General features: G+C 47.4%; 1 protein-coding gene across 4 annotated transcripts in view; it reads left to right on the forward strand.

The window, feature by feature from the left end:
• The window catches only part of ARG2 (arginase 2), an 823,867-nt gene that overhangs the window by 551,390 nt on the left and 260,022 nt on the right, over positions 1-12,455 (forward strand). Inside the window, exon 7 of one of the 4 annotated variants that reach the window (XM_077465035.1) lies at positions 1,996-3,303. The exons of the other annotated variants lie outside the window; for them this stretch is intronic. Within the exon in view, the coding sequence (XP_077321161.1) occupies positions 1,996-2,386 (391 nt within the window). The 3' untranslated portion in view covers positions 2,387-3,303. Of the gene's footprint in view, positions 1-1,995; positions 3,304-12,455 lie in introns of those variants that run through there. 4 annotated transcript variants of the gene reach the window in all.

Genomic DNA, 12,455 nt, shown 5'->3' on the forward strand with positions numbered 1-12,455 from the left:
GTAGTGGCAGCTGCACAGCTTTGGGGTCATTGCTGGACCGGGAAAACTGTGGCCTTCACCACCGATAACCAAGCCACATCAGAAATCATTAATAAAGACAGGTCCAAATCCCTCGCAGTTGCAGGAAAAGAGAAGAAGAAGGGGGCGCCTCTGGGTGTAGATTTTTAAAAGGCAATTTATTCACAGGTAAAACAAACAGATGATGCACACACATTTTCCAAGGCATAAAAAGGCATGTAGAATACAAGGGGGGCGGTTTTTTCATCTGATTCGTCCGTCACATAGGATCCGGTCCGCGGGTGTCATGTTGTCCTCTCCTGGCGTTACCACGAGTTTGTTGTTAAAAAATGGCGGCTTGGTGGACGCAGAGGATGTGTTTCCAAAGCGAGGCTTGGTTAGCGGTGACACGCGCGGGTCGCGGGGTTGTGACGTCACGGCGGGCGACGCGTTTCCTGAGCGTTCGGGTCAAGGTGGAGAGACGACTGCGCTCTTTCATCAGGCCAATCAGATGAGAAGGGGAAAACAGGGGTTTAAATAGAGGAAGAGAGATTGAAACAGGAGGCGTGGTTGGGCGGAGAGTGGGGCGTGGCTTCAGGGTAAGCATACAGATGGAGAGAGACTAAGTGGAGAGGGGCGTGAATCAGGAAGATAGGGGAGGAGACAACGGGGAGAGGATGTAATGAATACAGATGAAACGAGCAGACAAGCGGGGACAAAAGGACAGAAGAGAGGGAACTATAATTTGAACCATCTAAACAGGCATAATATATAAATATATGGGCATGTTATTAATAAAGCATATGGAGAAATCATCAAGGTGTATATTGTAAATGTTTGGTATGAGGGGGATGAAAGGAGAATAAGGAGGTATATCGGAAGAGAAGGTGGAATTGTAGATGAGAGAGTTATAACTACCTCGGAGGAGGGGGGGGGGGGGGGGGTGGGCCAAGAAGTATATACGAGTCATGTGACGGAAAACGAGACTGTATACTAACTAAGGGGGGAAAAAAATAAAAAATAATAATAGGGAAGTGGTTGAAAATAGCTAGTAGGGAAGCAGCAAAAAAAAAGGGGGGGGGGAGGGGAGGGGGGCAGTAGCATAGTATGTGAGCAGTGGAGATATATATATACTTTATGCTACCTGTAGTGGTTAGGTGGGTCTGGGAAGGCTAAATAGGAAGAGAAAAAGGGGGGGGGGGGAATGATACCAGGAAAGGAACATATAAAAATTGGTCGGTTTGTCGTCAGTCCACCGATCAAAAGATTTTAAAAAAACATCACAATAATAATAACTTCATGTATCTTATCATAACAGTCAAATATGGTGAGAGAAAGCACTTAATTATGTAATACATCTATATAAAAACATTAGGGAAAGGCTGTTGTATGTAAGGCCTTATTTTTTACAAATAAAATTTTACTAACATAGAATAAAGTGCACAGATGGGAAGGGAAATATATGTATGAACGATATGCTATACCAGGTTATAATAGTGGGGGGCAGTGGGTGGGGAAGTATAGTATACGAGACTGTATACTAACTAAGGGGAAAAAAAAATATATATATATAGGGAAGTGGTTGAAAATAGCTGGTAGGGAAGCAGCATGAGTACATTATAGCGTTTGAGCTAAAAAATGGGGGGAATAACTGAGAATGAATTATATGGAGTGGAGATATGCAGAGAGAAAAAAGGAAAATTAGAGAGAAGTAGAGTAATCGAAAAAATGAATGAAAAAAAAAAGGGGGGGGGGAAATGATAGCGGGATAATGGTAGGTATCTAATTAACAGGAAAGGAACATATAAAAATTGGTCGGTTTGTCGTCAGTCCACCGATCAATAGATCAAATCCCTCGCAGTCATGTCCTTGCTGTGTAGCCTAGTACAACTATCCTTACAATTTCAGTTTAACATTTATTGTTCATTTGTTCCTGGCAAGCGCAACCTCGCAGCAGATGTGCTCTCCCGTTTTAATTACTCCTCCTTTTTTGAACAGGTGCCTGAGCCGACCCAGTATCAGCCACTATCTCTGCCTGGTCTCATCTGACCCTGGATTAGCTCAACACCTGCCAACAGCGACTCAACTTATCAACACTTCATTCTCCCACAACACCCTCAAGGCCTACCAAACAGCCTGGAGGGCCTTCAACAAATTCCTGTCACACCACTCCAAGGAGACTTCAAGTATCAGATACTGGCCTTTATTTCGTATCACACAACACTATTTGGTTATACCTAGAAGGTATCCAACATTTCTTGTCCCTGCGGGACCTCACAAAACCCTCCTTGTTCTCATAACACGCAATACGAGCCATTCTATGTGGCGTTCAGAAACTCCAACCGGTGGTCAGCGCCAAATACTTACCCATAACAGGAGACATCTTTAGGGGTATGTCGACCATCCTGACAACCTCTCCATTTGGTCACCTCCCCAGTATGGTCCTACAAGCAGCTATGTACTTGGCCTACTATGGGTTCTTGCGACCTGGAGAATTCACATGCAGCAATTCTTCAGGCCAAGTCCTACGTAAACGTCACTTGGTCCGCTACAAAGATCACTTCATCCTGCACCTAGCGGTCTCTAAAACCCAGCAAGTAGGCTCAGGGATAGACATTCATCTTTACGGTACTAACAACAGCTGGTGTCCAGTTGTTACACTCAACCAACTATTATCACTACTGCCTGAACAGCCGACTCCAGTCCCCTTCTTCCTTTTCCTGTCAAACTGTCAAACCCTTGAGCACATGTCAGTTTATGAAACACATGAGTAGGGATGGGCTTCGTGTTCGAGTCGAACGTACGTTCAACTCGAACATTGGCTGTTCGTCCATTCGGCGAAGTCCGAACATTTTGGTCCGTTCGCGTCAAATTCGTGTGGCGCTCACGGCCCACAATGCACTGCGATGGCGCAGTGCATTGCTGGCTCATGATTGGCCAAGCATGCACTGTGACCCCGCATGCTTGGCCAATCGCAGCGCCAGCAGCGAGGAGAGCCATGATTGGCCACAGGCATAGCTCAGGCTGTGTAGTGCACGCCCCACACTATATAAGGCCGCCAGCGCGGCGGCCTTAGTGTAGTGTGTTGGCGTCTGAAGCAGTGGGTGTTCTGTGTACCTTCAACACAGTACACACCGATCGTTTTCGGCCGATTTTCGATCTTGCTGTTGTGCCCTGACCACAGTATACACCGCTATATTCACCTCACCTATATAGCTAGTGATCTATCTTTTATAATAGAGCTTGCAGTCAGTAGTGTTAGGAGATAGTGCGTGCTGTCTGCGTGCTCTGTACCCAGTACATACCGCTATATCCACCTACATAGCTGTTCTCTATTTGAGCCCACTTGCCATCTGCAGGAGTTATTGGAAGTTGTGTGTGCCTCCAGCACAGCACAGTATACATCTGTATATACCCCTTTATCTCTGGTGTTCTATAATAAAGGCATCTGCAGGAGTTAGTGGGTGTTGTGTGCCTCTAGCACAATATACACTACCCAACTGCTTTTTTACCCAACTCCCTTCAGGCCATTACCATGTCTGGAAGGCCAGCAAGGAGAGGCAGACAGGCGCGAGCCGATAAAAGAGGGCAAGCAGGCTCTGTGTCTAGAGACAACAGTGTTGGTCGTGGACGCGGTGCATTGTCATCAGCACGTGGCCATGGGACACGCTTGTCCTTCTTTTCGGCAGCTGGACATGTTGAACCGCAACATGCCAACGACTTGGTAGAGTGGATGACCAAGCCCTCTTCATTCTCCTCATCCTCTCTCACCCAGTCTCAGGGTACTAGCAAAGCAGCTGCCAACGCATCGTCTTCCCTCCTCTCAATGTCATCATCAGTGACTCCTTCCCTAGACCCACCACGTCCTCCTGAGGAGTCTCCTGAACTCTTTGAGCACAGTGTTGGGTACATGCTCCAGGAGGATGCCCAGTGTTTTGTGGGCTCTGATGATGACACTCAGCTAGAGGAAGGCAGTAGCGTGAGCGCAGAGAGAGGGGATGCTCAAGAAGGACAGCAATCTGGCAGTCATGTTCCACAAGCTGCAGCATACTGCCAGGTTTGCTACAGCGATGAAGAGGGAGGGGATGATGAGGGCACTGACTCCACGTGGATGCCTGGAAGGAGGGAGGAGGAGGAGGAGGAGGAGGAGGCACATGTCCAACGAGGCAGGATGCCCTCCGGGGGCCAGCTTAGGGGCAGCACACCGACTGAATCACACCGCAGAGCTCTGCCTGTGCAGAGCGCTGCCTCTGCGCGTTATTCTAAAAGTTCTTTGGTGTGGGCCTTTTTTGAGACGAGTGCATCAGATCGCACCGCTGCTATTTGCAACATATGTCTCAAGCGTATCTCACGTTGCCAAAACATCAGCCGCTTGGGCACCACATGCTTGACCAGACATATGTTGACCTGCCATGCAGCTCGTTGGCAAGCGTACCTCAAAGACCCACACCAAAGAACAAAGCGGACCTCTCCTTGCTCCTCATCAGCTGGCATCTCCAACCCCACTAGACCTTCAGTCCTCTCTGAAACCTGCTCTGAGAGGAATGAAGGTGTAGAATTAGGTGTGTCACAGCCAAGTGCTTCCGGGAACTCTGCTAGCGGTACACCCACGTCCGATTATAGCAGGCAAATGTCCCTGCCCCAGCTGCTGGACCGGCGGAAGAAGTTCACTCCCAGCCATCCACATGCCCAGCGGTTGAATGCTAGCTTGGCTAAATTGCTAGCACTTCAACTGCTGCCTTTTCAGTTGGTAGACTCGGCCCCCTTCCGTGAGTTTGTACAATGTGCGGTTCCTCAGTGGCAGGTCCCCAAACGCCACTTTTTCTCACGGAAGGCGATTCCGGCTCTCTACCGGCATGTGGAAGGCAATGTCCTTGCCTCGCTGGACAGGGCGGTCAGCGGTAAGGTGCATATTACCGCTGACTCATGGTCCAGCAGGCATGGACAGGGATGTTACCTGTCTTTCACGGCCCATTGGGTCACTCTTCTGGCAGCTGGGAAGGATGCAAGACAAGGTGCAGTAGTGTTGGAGGTTGTTCCGCCACCACGCCTCCAAAATGCTACTATTGGTTGTGACACACCTCTCTCCTCCACCCCCTCCTCTTCTTCTTCCTCCATGGCCTCTTTCAGTGCTCTGTCCTCAGAACCAGCGGTGCTCCGTAGGCGTTCCAGGGGCTACGCAAGTACGCAGGCAAAACAATGCCATGCCGTGCTTGCGCTGGTTTGTTTGGGGGACAGGAGCCACACTGGGGCGGATGTTTTGTCAGCTCTGCAGGGGCAGGCCGAGAGGTGGTTGACGCCACGCCAGCTTAAGCCAGGAATGGTGGTTTGCGACAATGGCACCAACCTCCTCTCCGCCCTCTGACAGGGACAACTGACCCATGTGCCCTGTGTAGCTCACGTCCTTAACCTGGTGGTGCAGCGGTTCTTGGGCAGGTACCCCGGCTTACAGGATGTCCTGAAGCAGGCCAGGAAAGTCTGTGTGCATTTCCGCCGATCATTTAATGCCTGTGCTCGGCTGGCTGAGCTCCAAAAGGAGTTGAACCTGCCCAAGAACCGCCTTATATGTGACATGCCCACCAGATGGAACTCAACATTGGCCATGCTGCAGCGGCTGCACACGTAGCAGAGGGCCATCAATGAGTACCTGTGCGACTACGGCACCAGGACAGGATCAGGGGAGCTTGGTTTTTTCTCACCATGCCAGTGGGGCATGATCAGGGATGCATGCACTGTCCTGTCACCGTTTGAGGAGGCCACAAGGATGGTGAGCAGTGACAGTGCATGCATCAGTGACACTGTACCTCTTGTCCACCTCTTGGAGCATACGCTGCGTGGAATAATGGACAGGGCACTTGAGGCAGAACAGAGGCAGGAAGAGGAGGACTTCCTTGCCTCTCAAGGCCCCCTTTATCCAGACAGTGTTCCTGCTGTGCCACCCATCACACAGGAAGAGGATGAGGAGGAGGAGGATGATTGTGTCAGCATGGAGGTGGAGGCTGGCACTCAGCATCAGCATCAGCAGCAGCAGTCTTGTAGGGATGATTTACAGTCCCAAGAAACACGTGGACTTGTACGTGGCTGGGAGGAGGTAGCTGCGGATCATGTTGTCCTTAGTGACCCAGAGGACTCCGGACCGAATGCCTCAGCTAACCTACGCTGCATGGCCTCCCTGATCCTGCAAAGCCTGCAGAAGGATCCTCGTATTCTTCGGATCAAGGAGAGGGACCATTACTGGCTGGCCACTCTCCTTGATCCACGGTACAAGGGTAAGGTTGCCGACCTTATCTTGCCATCGCAGAGGGAGCAGAGGATGAAACATCTCCGGGAGGCCTTTCAGAAAGGTCTGTGCAACGCGTTCCCAGAGACTGGGAGGTTACAAACTCCTGGTCCTGGACAACGTGTTGCTGAGGCATCGGTCAGAAGGAGCGGTGGAGAAGGTGGCCGTCTGACTGATACTTTCAGACAATTTTTTAGTCCGCAGCCCCAAGGTATGATCGGTTCCAGCACCCATCGCCAGCCTCTGATTTACATGGTGCAGGAATACCTAGGGGCAAGGTCAGACTTGGACACCTTTCCCACTGAAAATCCTCTGGCTTACTGGGTCTTGAGGATGGATCACTGGCCAGAGCTTGCACAGTATGCAATTGAGCTACTGGCCTGTCCTGCATCCAGCGTTCTTTCGGAACGCACCTTCAGTGCTGCTGGTGGCTTTGTTACCGATCACAGGGTGCGCCTGTCCACCGAATCAGTTGATTGACTGACCTTCATCAAGATGAATCCGTCTTGGATCACCCACAGCTACCAAGCACCTGAAGCTGATGTAACAGAATAATTTTTTTTGAAATATCACATCCCTTCAAGACTGCCTATGCTGATGCTGAGTGACTGTCCTGTTATGTTGATTGTCTATCCTCTTCCTCCTCTGCTGATATGTTGGAAGAACATTTCTGGTTCTGGTTGATGCCATCAGCCCAATTTTTCTGCCCCTGTTTAACAGGGGCGTTTAAGTACAATTTTTGAGGCAATGCTTTGCAGCAGGGCTAATTCCTGCAATAAAACTAGAGTATATGGAAGAGGTTGCAGTGTGGTGGCACCAGCACCAGTGCCTAAGGCCAAATTTTTCTGCCCCTGTTTAACAGGGGCGTTTAAGTACAATTTTTGATGCAATGCTTTGCAGCAGGGCTAATTCCTGCAATAAAACTAGAGTATATGGCAGAGGTTGCAGTGTGGTGGCACCAGCACCAGTGCCTAAGGCCAAATTTTTCTGCCCCTGTTTAACAGGGACATGTAATTACAATTCTTGATATAATATTTCACAGGAGGGCCCCTTCCTGTGCCCACCCAGAGTAACGGTGAGGACTTATAGTGTTGTGGCGCCAGCACCACAACCACCAAAGGTCAATTTTTCTACCACTGTTCAACAATGGCATGTTATTACAATTCTTGATATAATCGTTCACAGCAGGGCGCTCCAGCGCCCACCAAGAGTCACTTTGAGGGCTTACAATGTTGTGGCAAAACCAACACCTTGTTCCGCCATTTCTGCAGAGCATATAGGGCAGGCCCCTACTTTCAAACATCCAACTTACAAACATCTCCTACTTGCAAACGGAAGGAGACAACAGCAAGTGAGATGAAAAAAGATGGACGACAAAACAAATTATACAGGGGTGATAACCCTTCCCTATGTTTTCCAAAAAGCTTAAAAATAGTTTTTTTGACTGGAGCTACACTTTAAAAATGTACCAGTTGAAAATTACAAACAGATTCAACTTAACACAACAAACCTACACAGTCCCTGTCTTGTTTGCACCGCCTGTATACTGCTGTTCTGAGTATATAGGGCCTGGGGGCCACACGCATTTCCTTTTTTTAATATGGGTACAGGGTTCCCCTTAATATGCGTACAAGACCTAAAGGGGCTGGTAATGGGCAGGGAGGGCTACCCATGCCATTTTTCTCAATGATTTTCAACCATATTGCAAGAACCAGATATAACATTAAAACCGCAAGCAGTTTTAAATGGTGTTATTTCCGTTTAATGTCATTTTGTGCAGGGACTGTTCTAAACACGGGAAATACGTGGCACTTCACAGGCATACTACACACACCCCCCAGGCACCATATTTAAAGGAATATTTCACATTTTTAGGCATTGACCCATGTCCCCTGGGGCAGGAGCCAGGTCCCCAAACCCTTTTTAGGACAGTATCTTGCATATTAGCCGTTAAAATTAGCACTTTTCATTTCGAACGTTCGAGTCCCATAGACTTCAATGGGGTTCTAACATTCGTACGAATTTGGGGTCCGTTCGAAAGTTCTGGTGCGAACCGAACCGGGGGGTGTTCGGCTCATCCCTACACATGAGAATACTTCTCCGCAACCTTCACCTGAACCCTAGCCAAGCCAACACTCCTTTCATATTGGGGCAGCCTCACATCACGCCGTCCCAGACCTTGTCATTAAAAGACTAGGCAGGTGGAAGTCTGCCTGCTTCGCTCGCTACATCCCCAACCCGCAAGTAGAAAGGGCTCAGGCATTTACTAAACTCGCTAAAATGATCAAATTCAAATCAATAAAGAACTATCTCCTACCTGAATGTTTTTGCTCCCTTATTTTGGTATACCGTACTTTGGACCAAAGGCACACTTTCAGGTCCATTTCATGTGGTAAGTTTTATGTTAACTCTGAATGTTATCCGTATCCGTATCGGCCATAGGGCTCCAACCATAAATAAGGCCAGTATGGTGGCCTGAATTTATGAGAGGAGCCGGGGGGGCGGAATTGAACCAGCCTGCTCGCCTGTGGTCTTTGTTGGTTTTCTGTGCGCGATACCCACCCTCCCATCCCCTTTTTAGGGCATTTCTCAAAGTATTCATACTCCTCAGAGATTACTCATTTTATATCATTTCATGTTTATTTCATTTCATTCCTCATTTCTTATCTAGGGTATGCCCCCTTATTTTGGTATACTGTATGTTACCAAAGGCACACTTTCCATTTCATGTGGTAAGTTTTATGTTAACGCTGAATGTTATCCGTATCCCTATTGGCCATAGGACTCCAACCATAAATAAATAAATGTATAATATATACATATATATATATATATATATATATATATATCTATATATATATATATCCACTGTATCCAGTTTAGTTAGTTAGTTATAGTTATAGTTATATCTCACTGAAGTCCGTTCCTGGTTTACTCATACTAATATACTTCAGGCAGTCAGGTGATTCAGTTTGCTGCAGTGTATTTAATATAATGGTTGACGCCACACCAGCTTCAGCCAGGAATGGTGGCACCAACCTCCTATCTGCTCTCCGACAGGGACACTTGACCCATGTTCCCTGTTTGCCTCATGTCCTTAATTTGGTGGTGCAGCGGTTCTTGTGCAGGTACTGGGGCTTACAGGATCTCCTGAGGCAGGCCAGGAAAGTCTGTGTGCATTTCCGCCGGTCATATAATGCCAGTACTCGGCTGGCTGACCTTCAAAAGGAATGTAACCTGCCAAAGAACCGCCTCATTTGTGACCTGCCCACCAGGTGGAACTAAGCGTTGGCAATGCTGCAGCAGCTGCACACGCAGCAGATTGCCATCAATGAGTACCTGTGTGAGTATGACACCACGACAGGGTCAGGGGAGCTTGGCTTTTTATTCGCCACGCCAGTGGCTACTGATCAAGGATGCATGCACTGTCCTGTCACCGCTTGAGGAGGCCATAAGGATGGTGAGCAGTGACAGTGCATGCATCGGTGATACTTGCCCTCTTGTCTTCCTGTTGGAGCACATGCTTCATGAAATAATGGACAGGGCACTTTAGGCAGAACAGAGGGAGGAAGAGGAGGACTTCCTTACCTCTCAAGGCCCCCTTTATCCAGACAGTATTCCTGCGGGCCCACCAATCACACAGGAAGAAAAGGAGGAGGATGAGGATTGTGTCAGCATGGAGGTGGAGCCTAGCACTCAACATAAGCAGCAGTCTTCAGGGGATCGTTTTCAGTCCCCCAGAAACCCATGGACTTGTACGTGGCTGGGAGGAGGTGACTGTGAATCATGTCATCCTTAGTGACCCAGAGGACTCCAGATCAATGCTTCAGGAAACCTTCCCTGATCCTGCAAAGCCTGTGAAAGGATCCTCGGATTCGTGGTGTCAAAGAGAGGGATCATTACTGGCTGGCAACCCTTCTTGATCCACGTTACAAGGTTAAGGTTGTGGATTTTATCCAGCCTTCACAGAGGTAGAAGAGGATGAAAAATCTTCGAGAGGCCTTGCAGAAAGATGCATTGCGTTTCCAGAGCCTGGGAGGTTACAATTTCCTGGTCCTCCTGGACAATGTGTTGCTGAGGCTTCGGTCAGTCACAGAAGGAGCGATGGAGAAGGTAGCCATCTGACCGATGCGTTCAGATAATTCTTTACTCCGCAGACCCAACGTCTGATCAGTTCCCTCAACCATCGCCAGCATCTGATTTACATGGTTCAGGAATACCTAGTGCAAGATCAGATTTGGAGACCTTTCCAATCGAAAATCAACTGGGTTACTGGGTGTTGAGGATGGATCATTGGCCAGAGCTTGCACAATATGCAAATGAGCTACTGGCCTGTCCTGAATCCAGCGTTCTTTCTGAATGCACATTCAGTGCTGCTGGAGGATTTATAACCGATCACAGAGTGCGCCTGTCCACAGACTCAGTTGATCGGCTCGCCTTCATAAAAATGGTTCCTCTTAATATCCATACAAGACCCAAAGGGCTTGGTAATGGGCTGGACCCGACATTACATTACAGCCGCAAGCAATTTTAAATTACTTTTATTCCTTTAGAAATGTCATTTTGTCCAGGGACTGTTCTAAACACGGGAAATACGCGCCACTTTACAGGCATACTATAGTCAACCCCAGGTATGATATTTAAAGGAATATTTCACTTTAAGCATTAATAAAATCACTGCTCCGGAAAAAACATCAGTTTTTAAAACTTGCATTGATACATGTCCCCTGGGCAGGACCTGGCTCCCCAAACACTTTTTAGGACAATAACTTGCATATTAGCCTTTAAAATTCGCACTTTTGATTTTTCACGTTCAGGTCCCATAGCCTTTAATGGTGTTTGAATGTTCGCATTAACGTTTGGTCTGTTCGCATGTTCTGCCACGAACCAAACCGGGGAGTGTTCAGCTCATCCCTACTATAGAGGAAATATTTGGGAGTGGGATAACAAAATCTTTCAAACTGAATTAAAATGGATTCATAAGCTACGGGTGACCTATGCCTCTGTCCTAAATTAAGTAGTACATTTAAACCCTTTCTATGAACCCTGCAGTTAATGGCTTTCCAACTTCAATTTATTTATAAAAAATGGGTATTGCATTAAGTGTATATAGTGTCTTAGTATATATAATGTATAGCTGGTATACAAGCATGAACTGTGATGGAAATTATAGCTTCTACCCGCAGCTGGAGTTAAAAATTTAGTTAAAGTGTAAATTGCTGTAAGTAGAAACCTACAAAAAAGTTGTCATATACTAAATACATATTATGAGGGGATTAGCTCAGCAGCGGGTGTGTGTGACTCCCTGGATGAGTTTACTACACAAAAATTAGGCACCTCAAACAGCATTGAAGGTGAAAAAACAAAAGATGCAGTTTATTTACACTATCTACAATGGCAAAAAAACAGCAAAACAGAAAGAAACATGAAAATAAATCCTTGCCAACCTGGCCACTTACAACACTTGCAGGTTCCCTATCTATCAACTAGGTGCAGCCTTGTGCTGCCCCCACCACCCATCTCCCTGTTTTAGAGGTGTGCCATACAGGCTTTGTCTCACCGCACAGGATCGCGATCCCCCAGTCTACACAGAACTAATTCCAGGATAGAGCACCCTCTGCTGCGAATTTTGTAGAGGCCCTAATGATCCAACTTACTTCAGCTAAGCTCATTCTTACCACTGCAGGACTCTCAGCACTCCCCCCAGTGGAATAAATCCACATAGATCCTAAATCTAGGACATGTGTACCTGCCGTCCTGGATGCAACAAGGCGATTTTACCTGCCTGCTGTCACATACCACCCCCCCCCCCCCCTTCTTGTTTCAACCTTGGAGTTGGAGCACGCATGAACCTGGGATAAAGTACCCACATTTCCCATCTGAACCTCAGGGCAATGCTTTACTGTAAAGTGGAATTCTTGTAGGGCTAGGAACCTATTTTTATAGTATCTCACAAAAGTGAGTACACCCCTCAAATTTTTGTAAATATTTTATTATATCTTTTCATGTGACAACACTGAAAAATTACACTTTGCTACAATGTAAAGTAGTGAATGTACAGATTGTATAACAATGTAAATTTTCTGTCCCCTCAAAATAACTCAACACACTCTAAACCTCTGGCAACAAAAGTGAGTACACCCCTAAGTGAAAATGTCCCGAAGTGTCAATATTTTGT

Source organism: Lithobates pipiens, unplaced genomic scaffold (genome assembly GCF_037356315.1).
Source record: "Lithobates pipiens isolate NorthernLeopardFrog02 unplaced genomic scaffold, aLitPip1_a1.2 Scaffold_30, whole genome shotgun sequence".
Lineage (NCBI taxonomy): Eukaryota > Metazoa > Chordata > Amphibia > Anura > Ranidae > Lithobates > Lithobates pipiens.